Genomic DNA, 15,692 nt, shown 5'->3' with positions numbered 1-15,692 from the left:
GCTGGGGTGGGTCCATGGGAGAGATACCTATCTCTATCTATACCGGGGGTTCTGTGTCTGTAGGGATGGGAATTCCACGGGAGTTCGTGTTCTTTTCTACTTTTGAAAGCCAATGTTACTTGCTCTCATTCAGAAACCAGAGTCTACTTGGTTAGCTTTCAGAAGCAAAAATGGTAAGGTCATACTATGGGTGGCATGGTAACAGCGTGGTTAGCACTGTTGCCTCACAGCGTCAGGGGCCCGGTTTCAGTTCCAGCCTTGGGTGAATGTGTGTGTGGAGTTTCCACCGGGTGCTCCGGTTTCCTCCAGCAGTCCAAAGATATGTAGGTTTTGTGAATTGACCATGCTAAATTGCCCCTTAATGTCCAAAAGAACAGGTTGGGTTATGGAGATAGGATGGGGACGTGGGCCTGCAGTGGGGTGCTCTTTCGGAGGGTCGGTGCAGACTCAATGGGCTGAAAGGTCTCCTTCTGCACTGTAGGGATTCGATATGCATAAGCAGTGAGAGAGAGACATGGAAGAATGAATGTGCGAGGAAATCACAGAGATATGCAATAACTATAGAATGACGATACAGGGAACTTTAATTAGCCAAACATCGATTGCTATGATGCCAGAATAAAGGGTAAGGAGAGGGAGGAATTTCTGAAACGTGTCCAGGAGAACTTCCTTGATCAGTATGTTCTCAGCCCAACTAGCTATGAGGCATTCGCCGGATCTAAAGTACTGTGAATAAACCTGTTATGCACATGGAAAATAGCATCATCTCTGCATAGGTCTGAGATATAACATTTACAACACCTTAAAAGCGACAAATTTATTACAGGCTGAATTTGAAACAAATATTTTCATCATCTCAAGGTGCCACCATGATAGCAAATCAGGATGTGTAGACGCAGTTGCTGAAGATCAAGGAGAGACAAAACTTCCACTGACATACCCCATAATCCTGCCTTTTCCTGGCCCTCTGGAAGATTAGTGGAATTACATTACCCCTCCCACCCTCCCCCAATGGAAATTCAACCCCCAAGAGTCTTTATCAATGGCTGAGGCGGGTTTCACTCTGTACAAACAAACATTCTCAAACTCTGAAGTGAGTTTTGAGAAGGCTGGATTGCACACCAGTGTACACACACAATGCCAAATAGGAGGAGCCAATTATACTGGGCTGGTAATTCAGAAACAGGCTTTTCTCAGGTTCAACTTCCAATCTTGTCGCCACTCCAACTTTTGTTGTCAAATTCGAAACCTAGAAAGGAGAAGACTTTGGTTATGTTCAATAGATTATTTGCTCTCTGCAATTTATCAATTGAGATTTGGGAATAATGACCACTTTCCCATGTGCTGTGTGACATCAGGGGTCTGCTGCTTTGACACTGAGTGAGCTAGGACATGCACCTTTGCAATGTGTTGTTATGAATGCAGGCTGGCCCCTCCTGTTGATGTCTTTGTATGTCATTGGTTTATCAACATACATTAATATTGGGCAGGATTCTCTGTCCTGCCAGACCCGTTTTCTGGCACTGGCAGCGGGATCCTGCATTCCTGCAGCCAGCCAATGGGATTTCCCACTGTAGCCACCCCATGCCATCAGGAAATCGGCAGGCTTGAGTGCAGCGAAGTGGAGGGTCCCGTCCTAGAATCCGGCCCATTGTATTATACAAAAGTGTAGGAACAGAAGGAGACCATTGACCCACTCAAACATTTTCCATAATTCAATGAGAATATCGTTGAGCTAATTGCCTTGGTTCTGAAACCATTAATCCTCTTTCCCTTAGAAAAATCTGTCAAAATCAATGTTGAAATTTTCAATTACCCACAGAGTAACAGCTTTCTGTAAGGGAGTGTTCCAGGTTTCCACTGCTCTTTGCGTGAAGTAGTATCCAGATTACCTCTGAATAGTCAATTTAAAGACTGTCTGTAAGTCTCACGTAAATGTTGATTTCAATGTAGATAGAGAATAGCTTACATTTCTGTATTCTTCATCTAAATATATTGAAATCATTATCAATGCAAAACTTATTTTTGTTCATTCTCGGGATGTAGCACCAGTTATCCACCCATAGCTGCCCTTGAGAAAATAACAATGAGCCTTTTCCTTGAACTGATGGTGTTCCCACAGTGCTGTTTAGGGATTCCAGGACATTGTGCCAACAATGGTGCGTGTCCAAGGAATAACACCCAGGCTTGATGGAGTCTCCTGATATCACTCAATGGGCTCTACCGGGGGGTACCTCAAAGATGCTCTGGAGAACTCCGCCAACACCCTGGATGTTCCTTGGTAAGGATTGCCTGGCAATTGTCCGAGAGGTTCAACCATCCAATGGGCAATTGCCAAGCAATGGGAACTGTTATGACCCTCTTCGTGGCCAAGGACTGTGCTCCATTCGATTCCCCCCTTACACAGCTGAATATGAACTCCCTCGGTAATTGGGGGTGGCAAAACTACTCTGTATAAAAATCCTGACCTGGGTGCAGGTCAGGGAAGGTGGCCCTTCGGGGAGAGGAGGAGTTGTTTTGTGATTTTGTTCATACGTAGCATAATAAACCAGTTGTTCATTTCTACCCTACTGTGAGTTCCTGTTGTCTTTTCCATTCGGCTTCTACAGGAACCATCTGAAAAAGTGATTTAAATCGCAAAGTTTGGATAGTTCTGACTGTCTTGCAGTAATGGTTCCCCAGAAAAAGTCAGAAGAATGAAAACTACTACGAGCTTCTGGATAACGATTGTACTGACCAACACCAATTCCCATGACACTCTCCGCCCCCCCCCCCCCCCCCCAACCCGGACACCCCACACCAATCCTAACACAACTCCCAAATGTCCCCAGCCCAACTGGACTCCTGACTCTATCCCACCCAGGCCCAACTGAAACCCTTCCCATCGGGTCTGGATCTGATCCCTTCCCCCCACCCCCTCGCCCCAGACTCAAGTTTCCCCCACTCCCATAGCCCCATAGGCCTGACTCCCAACTCACCCAGTCCCCTAGACCCAGGCCCAATATCCAACTCCCCTGCCGTGTTCCAGCCAACATGCGAATCTCACCAATGGCCGACTCTCACCGATCCCCATCCTGACCAAGGCCCGACCCTCCCCCGCCCAGGCCTGATTCCAAACCCTCCCCAAATCCTACGTACTTATCTTCCTACGTAATTATCTTATCCACTTATCTTCTCCCTGACTTGTCAAGACTATTACACTTACCTAGTTTCCAGCAGCTAGTGCTGGAAAAAAAGGTGTGTGGCTTACTTACCTGTGACTGAGCTTCCCTTAATTTGTGTGTCCCACTACATAGATCTTTCCAACCTGAGAGGAAAGGTCAGGTGAATAGGATCGCCTGGATTTCCAGGTAAATAATTTTGAGCCGGGGGTGGCAATCTGACTCAATTGCATCTCCACCGAAGTTATGGCCCAACATTGGTAAAATTACATTAGATGAATATTTGAGGTCAATTTGAAAATTCTTTACACAATGGGCCACAACATTTTTCCAGTGCATGTTGGGCTATAAAAATCTACAGGTTCAAATAATGGCATCTAAAGTCCCATCTTCCACTTGCTTGGTAGCTCAGCAAATTATATGGAGAATTATTGGGCAGCACGGTAGCACAGTGGATAGCACTGTGGCTTCACAGCGCCAGGATCCCAGGTTCGATTCCCCGCTGGGTCACTGTCTGTGTGGAGTCTGCATGTTCTCCCCATGTCTGCGTGAGTTTCCTCCGGGTGCTCCGGTTTCCTCCCATAGTCCAAAGACATGCAGGTGAGGTGAATTGGCCATGCTAGTGTTCAAAAAGGTTAGGAGGGGTTACTGGGATAGGGTGGAAGTGTGGTTTAAGTGGGTCAGTGCAGACTCCATGGACCGAATGGCCTCCTTCTGCATTGTATGTTCTATGTTCTAACACACCCAATGGTTTTAATGCTGGTTGAACTCAAGAAGGTAATCCTTCTGAATTAGAGTCCAGCATTCAACATTGAAGTGCTACTGTGACACTGGAATCTTCCAGGAGGTAGGCCATCCTGACAGTCAGTTCTTTGAAAGCACTGTCCAACTTCCCTCTCCCCTTTCCCCAGTCTTGTAAATTTATTTTCTCTTCAAGTATTTAGCCCATTACCCAAAGCGAGTGTCTGAACTAACACCACCAGCTCTGAATACATCCAGCTACAGAGAGGAACAAGGCAGGGCTGCCCCCTGTCCCCACTCTTGTTCGCGCTAGCGATCAAACCCCTGGCGATAGCCCTGCGGGATGCGAAAAGCTGGAAGGGAAACCGGAGAGGAGACAGAGAGCACAGAGTCTCACTCTATGCAGATGACCTGCTCCTCTATGTCTCGAAGCCACAGGGGGGACTGAAGACAATACTGTAAATACTGAAAGAGTTTGGAACCTTCTCGGCCTACAAACATAACCTGGGCAAAAGTGAGGCATTTCCAGTGAACCCAAAACGGGGAGGGACATAGCTGAAGTGTCTCCCGTTTAAAACGGCCCAGAACAGATTCCGTTACCTGAGGATCCAGATAGCCAGAGACTGGACACAGATCCACAAGTGGAACCTGACCAGCCTGGTGGAGGAAGTAAGAAAAGACCTTCAACGGTGGGGCTCACTCCCACTCTCCCTGGCGGGAAGAGTGCAGACGATCAAGATGAACGTACTGCCAAGGTTCCTCTTCCTGTTTAGATCCATTCCGATCTTCATCCCCAAGGCCTTTTTCCAAAACATAGACAGGCTAATCATGGTGTTTGTGTGGGGGGGATAAGAACCCGAGAATTCCCAAACCGACACTACAAAGAGGGAAAGTCAGAGGAGGGCTGGCTCTACCGAACCTACAATACTACCACTGGGCAGCAACGGCAGAACAAGTGAGGGGATGGGTACAAGAAGCCGACACAAATTGAGTACAAATGGAGGAGGCATCCTGTAAAGGAACAACCCTCTGGGCCCTGGCCACAGCAGCACTCCCATCCCCCTCAACAAGATACACAACGAGCCCAGTGGTAACGGTTATGCTGAGAACGTGGACCCAGTTGAAACAGCACTTCGGGATAACCAAAATGTCCCCCATGGCCCCCATCTGCGGCAATCAGATACTCCCCCCAGCCATGCTAGATGCAACCTTCAAAAGATAGAGGTGGGATGGGGGCACACTGACGGTCGGGGACTTCTACGTGGGGTGCAGACTGGCGACACTGGGCGAACTGACGAGGAAGTGGAAACTAGCAAAAGGACAGGAATTGAGACACCTCCAAAGAAAACACTTCCTCCGCAAAGAGACAGTAGGGTAACCCGGGGCCCCAGAAAACACACTACTAGAGGACCTGATAGGCACAAGCAGCAAAGAGGGGGGACTATGTGGGAAAATTTACGGACAGCTACTGGACAGAACCCAAACACCACTGGACAAGACCAGACAAAAATGGGAGGACGAATTGGGGACAGAGGTGGGGTGGGGACTCTGCAGCGAAGCACTGAGCAGGGCTTACTCCACCTCCTCCTGTGCAAGGCTAAGCCTAATGCAGCTCAAACTGGTGCACAGAGCGCACCTGACCAGAACCCGAATGAGCAGGTTCTTCCCGGAGGTGAAGGATAAATTTAATCGGTGCCAGAGGGGCCCGGCCAACCACACCCACATGTTTTGGGCTTGCCCCAAACTTGCTGGGTTCTGGACAGCCTTCTCTGAGGCAATGTCCAAGGTTGTGGGGGTGAGGGTGAAGCCATGCTCAATAGTGGCAATCTTCGGGGTATAGGAGCAGCCAGAGCTACACATGGGGAACGGGGCTAACGCCCTTGCTTTCGCTTCCCGAATCGCACGCTGGAGAATCCTGCTTGGCTGGCGATCAGCAGCACCACCCACAACTGCAGACTGGCTCGCTGACATCTCGGAATTTCTCCACCTGGAGAAGATTAAGTACGCCATCCGAGGATCAGAGGAAGGCTTCCTGGATACTTGGGGGCAGTTCATCGGCCTGTTCCAAAACCTGTTTGAGGTCAGCAACGAGGAGTAAGCGAGGAAAAAAAAAGATGAGGAACCAAAGGACTAGCGCGGGCAAGAAAAATGTAATGTATATACACAACTGTTTATAAATATGAGAAAGGTCAATAAAAAGATTTTCCAAAAAAAATGTATTTGGCCCATTATCTTTTGAAAGTTATTATTGAATAAGTCTCCACCATCCAGTCCATTCCCGGTCACAACAACTCTGCATTAAAAAATTCTCATCATCCTCGGGTTCTTTTGCAAATTAACTTTAATCTGTGTCCTTTGCTTACCAACCTTCCTGCCACTGGAAACAGTTGCCCTCAACTGACTCTTATCACTTAGGATTTCAAACACCTCTGTTACATGTCCCTTTAAACTTTCCTGCTCTGAGGAGAACATTCCCAGCTCCTCCAGTCTCTGCATGTATTGGAAATCAGTCACCTTGCTACCATTCTCTGCATCCTCTCCAAGGCCTTGAGTATCTTCCTCAGGCTCTCTCCAGCATTATACAAGTTTACAGGCAATGGTAAAAGTTTACAGGCAATTGTTATAGTTCAGCATTCCCTTACAGTGTAGTTTTACTGTAGTTTGTTCAGATGTACATTGTGTTGCACCATTTCTTAAAATTTTAGCGTACCCAATAATGTTTTTTCAACTAAGGGACAATTTTTAATGTGGCCAATCCACCACGGTAGCATAGTGATTAGCACAATTGCTTCACAGCTCCAGGGTTCCAGGTTCGATTCCCGGCTTGGGTCACTGTCTGTGCGGAGTTTGCACGTTCTCCCCGTGTGTGCGTGGGTTTCCTCCGGGTGCTCCGGTTTCCTCCCACAGTCCAAAGATGTGCAGGTTAGGTGGATTGGCCATGCTAAATTGCCCTTAGTGTCCAAAATTGCCCTTAGTGTTGGATGGGGTTACTGGGTTATGGGGATAGGGTGGAGGTGTGCAGTTGGGAATGGTGCTCTTTCCAAGAGCCGGTGCAGACTCGATGGGCCGAATGGTCTCCTTCTGCACTGTAAATTCTATGAAAGTCTATGAAACCCACGCGGATAAGGGGAGAAAGTGCAAACTCCACACGGACAGTGACCCAGGGCCGGGATTCGAACCTGGGTTCAGCGCTGCAGTCCCAGTGCTATCCACTGCGCCACATGCCGCCTTGTGTTGCACCGTTTTAAAGGTATGTTTTGCAATGCATTTTAAACTGAGAGGACACATCAAACCCGGGCTCAAAGTAATTTGCAATGTAACATGGAGTAACACCATTGATTCACATACTGTACCTTGGATTTACTAATATTTATGGCTTTCATTACCACCATGTCCAAATCCTGTAAGAGATGAAAGATGCCATCAGCAATAAGTGCAAGCAAAGAATCAGCGAGTCAGGCCAGAATTGACCATTTACCTCAGCTTTCTCCATTTACCTCAGTGAACAGCTCAATATGGTCAGTGGTGGAATCGCAAACACAGTGCCTTCTCACTTACTAGTAAAACATTTGCTTTCACCCGCCTGCAGATCCTTTCGACTGGTTTTTGTTAGGCCAGGAGTCCAAAGTCAGTTTAGGTCACATTGCTGAAATATGGATGGATTTTTCCCAATCTTAACCCCTGTGTAACAATGGGAACTTTTACCTGTGTCTTTTGGATGAGATGTTAAACTAAAGTCCCATCTGCCCTCTTAAGAGTGTAAGATCCTGTGGTACTATTTAAAGGAAGAACCAGGGGAACTTCCTGTGCTGTATTTTTCTTTGTTCTTGTTGTTCTTTGTTCTCCTCAATGTCCTAGCTAATATTTATTCCTCAACCAACAACACTATTTTTTTTATTTGGCTGCGCTTCTATTTTCTATGGGTGACATAGTAGCATAGTGGTTAGCACTGTTGCTTCACAGCGTCAGGGTCCCAGGTTCGATTTGCGGCTTGGGTCACGATCTGTGCAGAGCCAGCATGCTCTCCCCGTATCTCCGGGTACTCCGGCTTCCTGCCACAAGTTCCGAGAGACGTGCTGTTCGGTAATCTGGACATTCTGAATTCTCCCTCTGTGTACCCGAACAGGCGACAGAATGTGGCGACTAGGGAATTTTCACAGTAACTTCATTGCAGTGTTAATGTAAGCCTACTTGTGACAATAAACGTTATTATTATTAGGCGACTTGCTGTGTGTAAATTGGTTGTTGCATTTCCTACAATACAATAGTGACTAAATACTTCACCACCTGTGAAGTGGTTTGGGACATTCCGAAGATGTGAAAAGTGCAAAAGAAATGGGAGTGTTCTTTCCACATTCTCTAGCTTTCTAGCTCTATCTTTAAGTGTTAACTGGCGTTTGAGGTGTTTTGGGACTTTGTTAGAACTGCTTTTTAGAAACAGCCGTGAAATGTGTGCTTTGAAGGGAGATGTGAGGGTTGGGTGAATGATTTTGGTTTTGTCGCTGAAACCCATCAAGATTATCCAACACTGGATTATCATCCAGCACCCTCGCCATTCTAGACACTGCTGCAGTGATGGACTGGAAGAACCTTTTGGATTATTGGGAACAAGAGAATGTTTTCAGTTCCTCAATCCCAGTCTTGAAAGCTCAGATTTTACACGAGCTTCTGAAGGTGAGAGTTCCAGATTTCTATTACCCTTTGTGTTCATAGAATTTACAGAGCAGAAGGAGGCCATTCGGCCCATCGAGTCTGCACCGGCTCCTGGAAAGAGCACCCTACCCAAGCCCACACCTCCACCCTATCCCCATTACCCAGTAACCCCATACAACACTAAGGGCAATTTTGGACACTAAGGACAATTTAGCATGGCCAATCCACCTAACCTGAACATCTTTGGACTGTGGGAGGAAACCAGAGCACCCGTAGGAAACCCACGCACACACGGGGAAAACATGCAGACTCCACACAGACAGTGACCCAAGCCGGGAATCGAACCTGGGACACTGGAGCTGTGAAGCAATTGTGCTAACCACAATGCTACCGTGTTGTCAGGGCCCTTCCTGTTGATTCCCTTATTTCCTACATTTTTTATTTTGTTGATATTGTTTTTGGCCCATGGATCTTTACTGGAGACATACCTTTAAGTTAAGCAGGGGAAGTGAGGAACTCAACAGTTGCAAGATATGGTATGAAGTTTCAGATTTTGAACAGAAGAACTTCGACTTTATGGCACCCGAGAGACTGGAGGGATTCAGTTTGGTTGGTTGGCTGGGGGTCGATGGATTGGCCAGAGACTGTATTCTGCTCAGCAACAGACAGCGATTGGGTCCTGAGTGGTGGAGTTTTTTTTTAATAGAATCCAGGAGAAACCTCCTGGACGCTGAGAGGAGAGGCTGTGTGTTGCTCTCTCTCTTTCTTCCTGCCTGCTGGTTCTGGGCCGGCAAAGAAGTCTCGATACCCTGATGAGTCTACAGTGACAACATTACAAACTACATCCAACTGGAGGCTTAGTCAGAAGAAAGATCTACCTGGAAGATGTCCATCTGAAACAGAGGCACTTATCCCTTTACTTTTTACATCCCTCTGTGATTTTCTGTCTTGTGTGTGTATATAGAGCAGGGGTGGGCAAACTTTTCCGTGCAAGGGCCACATTCAGAAATTCACAATTCACAAAGGGCCGCATAGTATATTAAGTAAAATAATTACTTCACCCGGTTATGATTCTGGGCGCCTCATATAGAACATAGAACAGTACAGCACAGAACAGGCCCTTCGGCCCTCGACATTGTGCCGAGCAATGATCACCCTACTCAAGTCAACGTATCCACCCTATACCAGTAAGTAACCCAACAGCCCCCCCCCCATTAACCTTAAAAAAAAATTTAAAAAAAAAAAAATTTTTTTTTTTTAAAAATAAATTTTTTTTTAAGGACTTGGTGGGCCGCAGAAATACCTTTGGCGGGCCGCATGCGGCCCGCGGGCCGTAGTTTGCCCACCCCTGATATAGAGGGTGGGGTGAGTTAAAGTGGGGGGAAGTTTAGAAATGAGGTAATAATTAACCAGTTGTATTTGCTGCCAATTTAATTATAGTTATTGTTGTTCATAACAGTTAATTGTGTTTAAATTCACAAACCTGGTGATTGTAATTATTGGTCTGCCAAAGACTTTGGGTAATTTTAAAATTAAGAGCTACTTTCAACTGTGTTGCGACTTTGGGCCAAGTGGCACTGGAATTGACCCTGCAGTAGAATCATAGAATAGAGTCATGGAATCCTACAGTGCAGAAGGAGGGCATTCGGCCCATTAAATCTGCATCGACCCTTAGAGCTACCCATTTACACCCCATTTACATCCCGCCATATCCCTGCTACCCCATAACCTAACCTGCACATCCCTGGACACTACGGGGCAATTTAACATGGCCAATATATCTTTGGATATATAACCTAACCTACATATCTTTGGACTGTGGGAGGAAACTAGAGCACCCGGAGGAAACCCACACAGACACAGGGAGAACGTGCAGACTCTGCACAGACAGTGACCCAAGAATTGAACACCCAGGTCCCTGACACTGTGAGACAACAAATCTAACCACTGTGCTGCCCAGAGTGGTGTAACAACGCAAAAACCTTTCCTGATTTCAATGCATTCACAACCTACTTCTAATTTTATTGCTATGTGTCCTTTGGTTCTGGACACTTCCATCGGTGAAAATAGTATTTCCTTGATCCACCCTATCAAATCCTTTAATCATTTCAAACCCCGAAATTAGATCACCCCTCAAATGTTCCATACACAATGGAATATAAGCCTAATCTATTCAGTCTGTCCTCATAATTTAACTATTTAACCCAGTATCATTCTGCTCAAACTGTACTGCACTCCTTCCAAGCACAGAACTCAGCACAGTCCTCCAGATGGAGTCTGCCTTCGGCCGAAATACAACTTTCATTCCTTTGTATTCTAGCCCATTTGATTAAAGTAACTTATTCCTATCCAACTTTAAGGGTCAGGCAGTCAAATGTGTGGAAATAGATGTCTCACCTTTTGGTCCAAAGAGAGCACCATAGCATGGAGTGCGGCAGTAAGGCTTTCCACTATGCTGCAACAAGACAACACAAGATAAGCGTCTCTTTTTAAAAATGAAAGGACAAAATTAGTGCAGTTTGGGGCAAGGAGACAAATTACGAGAGAACTTACTTCAGTGAAAGAGCCAGGTGTCAAGACTTTCTTGCATTTTTCACACTTCAAGCAGGATTTATGCCAGTCCTTTCCCAGGGATGACACTTTTTCAGCTGAGAAGAAAATAATGCAATGTGACAAATAAACTCTTTTATAACAAAATGGACAACAGCTCTTTGCAATAGAAACATTTGAACAAAGTTTAAAATGCTACACATTGGGAAATTTTGGGTAGTTTTGTTTGATTTGAAAGAGCCACAGTCCAAGGGAAGAACAAACCCTTTGCATGAGAGGTCGAGGACCATTTTCGTCATCAGCCCCTTGTTGCAAGTCAATGAGAAGGATCCGAATAAACAGAGGAGGCACATTTCACCTAAGCCCACCTATCAGAAACCCAGGGGGTCAGGTATCAAGCAGTTTTTACGCTCTGTAATTGTGAGTGAGATGCAAATTCAGTGGATTTTGGGTGACACAGTGGTTAGCTCTGTTGCTTCACAGCTCCAGGGTCCCAAGTTTGATACCCGACTTGGGTCACTGTCTGCATGTTCTCCCCGTGTCTGCGTGGGTTTGTTCCGGGTGCTCTAGTTTCCTCCCACAGTCCAAAGATGAGCAGGTTAGGTGGATTGGCCATGCTAAAACGCCTTTAGTGTCCAAAAAAGGTTCGGTGGGGATACTGGGTTACAGGCATAGGGTGGGGGTGCGGGCTCAAGTAGGGTACACTTTCCAAGGGCCTCTACAGACACGATGGGCCTAGTGGCCTCCTTCTACCCTATAAATTTGTGATTCTACCCAGTCAGTTAAGCTAAAATAAAACCAAAACATAAATGCTACCAGAGTAGACCTTGGTATTGGGGCTGTCATAGACACTGGAAAGGAGCAGAATTTGAGGTTTGTAGTTAACACTGAAGAGGACTGCAACAATAATACATGAATATACTTGTAGAATGGACATGTAAATAACACATGAATTTCCATCTAGGCAAATGTGAGGCAGTGCATTTTGGCTGGAAGAATAAGGAAGCCATATACAGTTTAAATAGGATAGAGGAACAGAGGGATCTGGAGATAGATTCATAAATCATTAAACATAGCAAGACAGTTTAACAAGGCTGCAAAATGCAAGAGATAGTGAATAATTAAGTACATGGGCAAAACGTGGCAAATGTGAGGCCATCCACTTTGGTCTTAAAAAGGGTAGAAGAGTACGTTCTAAATGGTAAATAAAACTAGGACAGTGGAGGCTCAGATATGTAGATCATTAAAATGTCATGAAAAGGTACAGAAAATAATGGCCCGAATCTTCTGTGCAGCAATAATGATAAAGCGGATTGCAAGGTGAAGCGGATGGGTGGGCGAATAGGTTAGAGAATGAGAATTTAAATGGGTTATACTTAAACTGTGCAAAGCCTTGCTTAGTTCACACTTGGAGTACTGTGAGCAGTATCAGCCTTGGACAAGGTGCAGTATTGATTTAATAGAATGATACCCAAAGGTTAAATTATGAAGTAAGTTTACACAAGTAGGGTTGGATATGCAATTGCTCCCTCGTGTCAAAATATGTGCAGGTTAGGTGAGGTTACGGGTATTGGGCGGAGGATGCAGCACTGTAGCACAGTGGTTAGCACTGTTGCTTCACAGCATCAGTATCCCAGGTTCAATTCCTGACTTGGGTCACTACTATCTGTGCAGAGTCTGCACATTCTCCCTGTGTCTGCCTGGGTTTCCTCCGGGTGCTCGTTTCCTCCCACAGTCCAAAGACATGCTTGTTAGGTAATTTGGGCATTCTGAATTCTCCCTCAGCGTACCCGAACTGGCGCCGGGGGTGTGGCAACGAGGGGATTTTCACAGTAACTTCATTGCAGTGTTAATGTCAGCCTACTTGTGACACTAATAAAGATTATGATTATTATTATGAGTGGGCCTTGGTCGGGTGCTCTTTCGGAGTGTCTGTAGGAATTCAAATACAATATATTTCATTAGGATATTCATGATTGGCTCCAAGAGGGCGCGGTTACAACGCCCTGTAGTCAATGTACTCTGTATCTGTTTACAGATGAAAGAATCTGCAGCTCTAACCGAAGGAGCCCCAGCCCTCACATTCAGTCTCACAAAGGAAGCTAAATGCCACATCCTGAACCCAACCCGATTCAGAGCAGATTTTTATCAGATCATTTTCTAAGCTACAAACGACATTTTAAGGCTCAAAAAAAGTTGAATCTGGAGAAACATGAGTTACCATCCCACCCCTACCAAATGAGAAATATCAATTAGCAGCACAGCCCGAGGCATTCTGAAATCAGCAATATCTACTGAATATTCGAACAGGACAATGACACATTTCTGTATTATTTAACAAGCGTTTAAACTTCACGTTGCGGTATCGTAGAGTTCGGCTGGAAAGAGATAGAACAGCCCCTGCGCCTTAAACTGTGAACATGTCTCCGTTCCAAGTACGAGGAAGTCAGAAAGTTACACTTAAGAAAATAATGTGACTCATTTCTAAGTTTTAGAAAATTGAAAACGTGTTGCTCACCAAAATACACCTCTTTATTACACGTGGGACACTTAGGCATGGTTGATCCAAGATTCACTTGCTCGATGTTTGCAGTTCACACTGTACCTGGACGCTCGCTCTCTCTCTCTCGCCCTCGCTGCACAAGTCAATTTATATGTTTCCGGAGGCGGAGGGTTGCACACGGAGGGAGAATGGACCATCCCAATTGCACACGGAACCCTATAATGGACTCTGTCTTGGCTGTTTATAGATAGGAGAGCCGGCAGAGCTAAACTACCACATCCTGAACACAACCCGATTAAGAGCAGATTTTATCAGATCCTTTTCTAAGGTTCTGACACCATTTTAAGGCTGAAAAAAAAAGTTGAATCTCCAGTCAGATTGCAAAGTGTGGGCACTGCCCAGAAACTGTGAGGGGAAATGGTTAGTGTGGGGCTACAGATGGGGAAATGACAGAATATTGGAAACTCTTAACCAGATTAAACACTGTCTTCACATTGCCAAAAGGCTTTTCCATTTCAAGTGGTAAAGGAAGAGAATTGCTGTCAATTTGGAGCAGTTACCAAGAGACTGACTGGATTGTCTGCTTAACACTTTGATTGTCACTGCACCAACTCTCTTCTCCATCTTCCCTGCTTCAATAGTACACCACACTCCTGGAGAGAATGTACAGATGTGACGCTTGGAAGGTGTCATGAAAATTAGATTATAAATGGATTTAGCAATTTAAGGGTTAAAAACCTGGGGTTAGAATGTGCTTGTTTAAAAAGAATGATCTTCTGCAGGGTTTAGCAGCCAGCAGGTGAAACTGAACAAGGAACTGAATCAAACCTGGGACCCTGGAGCTTTGAAGCAACTGTGCTAACCACTGTGCTGCCGTACTGCCCTAATGCATAGTGGTTTGCCTGGGGATGTCCTTGGAGAGTTAATGGCAAACAACCCATGAAGAAGAAGCTGAAACCAGGGTCAAAGCAGTACAAAGATGATTACTTTAAAGGGTTATTAAATGTTCCACTACAAATCAGGTTCAAAGTTCATGTGTGTTATATGCAATGAAGCACTGGTGAATGAAAGTTTAAAACCCTCACAACTTTAAAGACCTTTGAAAACTAAACATGGCGAGTTTGAGGACAAACCTCTATTTTTTTTCAACGGATGCAGCGTGGGTCATGAAGGTTGGCCAACATAAACAAAGAACAAAGAAAAATTACAGCACAGAAACAGGCCCAGCCTGCGCCGATCCAGATCCTCTATCTAAAACTGTCACCTATTTTCTAAGGATCTGTATCCCTCTGCTCCCTGCCCATTCATGTATCTGTCTAGATACATCTTAAATGACGCTATCGTGCCCGCCTCTACCACCTCTGCCGGCAATGCGTTCCAGGCACCCACCACCCTCTGCGTAAAGAACTTTCCACGTATATCTCCCTCACACTTTTCCCCTCTCACCTTGAACTCGTGACCCCTAGTAATTGAGTCCCCCACACTGGGAAAAAGCTTCAGGATCCACCCTGTCTACACCTCTCATGATTTTGCAGACCTCAATGAGGTCCTCCCTCAACCTCCGTCTTTCTAATGAAAATAATCCTAATCTACTGCAGCATGGTAGCATTGTGGGGCAGCACGGTAGCATTGTGGGGCAGCACGGTAGCATTGTGGTTAGCACAATTGCTTCACAGCTCCAGGGTCCCAGGTTCGATTTCGGCTTGGGTCACTGTCTGTGTGGAGTCTGCACATCCTCCCCGTGTGTGCATGAGTTTCCTCCGGGTACTCCAGTTTATTCCCACAGTCCAAAGATGCGCAGGTTGGGTGGATTAGAACATAGAACAGTACAGCACAGAACAGGCCCTTCGGCCCTCGATGTTGTGCCGAGCAATGATCACCCTACCCAAACCCACGTATCCACCCTATACCTGTAACCCAACAAACCCCCCCCTTAACCTTACTTTTTAGGACACTACGGGCAATTTAGCATGGCCAATCCACCTAACCCGCACATCTTTGGACTGTGGGAGGAAACCAGAGCACCCGGAGGAAACCCACGCACACACGGGGAGGACGTGCAGACTCCGCACAGACAGTGACCC

The 15,692-nt window shown here is 45.9% G+C and overlaps 1 protein-coding gene across 1 annotated transcript; it reads right to left on the bottom strand.

Annotated features, from left to right (window-relative positions):
- Positions 1-566: 566 nt before the first annotated feature.
- Positions 567-13,893, bottom strand: crip1 (cysteine-rich protein 1). The gene is made up of 5 exons (XM_038781717.1): positions 13,624-13,893; positions 11,109-11,203; positions 10,953-11,010; positions 7,256-7,303; positions 567-1,249 (listed from the first exon to the last, which is right to left on the bottom strand). Exons 1-4 carry the CDS (start codon positions 13,661-13,663, stop codon positions 7,266-7,268), a joined length of 231 nt encoding a protein of 76 aa, XP_038637645.1. The 5' UTR covers positions 13,664-13,893; the 3' UTR covers positions 567-1,249; positions 7,256-7,265.
- Positions 13,894-15,692: the final 1,799 nt, after the last annotated feature.

This window comes from Scyliorhinus canicula, chromosome 2 (assembly GCF_902713615.1).
Source record: "Scyliorhinus canicula chromosome 2, sScyCan1.1, whole genome shotgun sequence".
NCBI lineage: Eukaryota > Metazoa > Chordata > Chondrichthyes > Carcharhiniformes > Scyliorhinidae > Scyliorhinus > Scyliorhinus canicula.
This window is presented reverse-complemented; position numbering and strand designations above follow the sequence as displayed.

Bases quoted from the DNA above. Each gene is read 5' to 3' on its own strand.
- crip1 (XM_038781717.1), bottom strand. From the start codon at position 13,663: ATGCCTAAGTGTCCCACGTGTAATAAAGAGGTGTATTTTG. The intron at 11,204-13,623 runs GTGAGCAACACG...TTTTCTTCTCAG, and splicing joins TAATAAAGAGGTGTATTTTG to CTGAAAAAGTGTCATCCCTG. The intron at 7,304-10,952 runs GTGAGACATCTA...CATCTCTTACAG, and splicing joins TGCTCTCTTTGGACCAAAAG to GATTTGGACATGGTGGTAAT.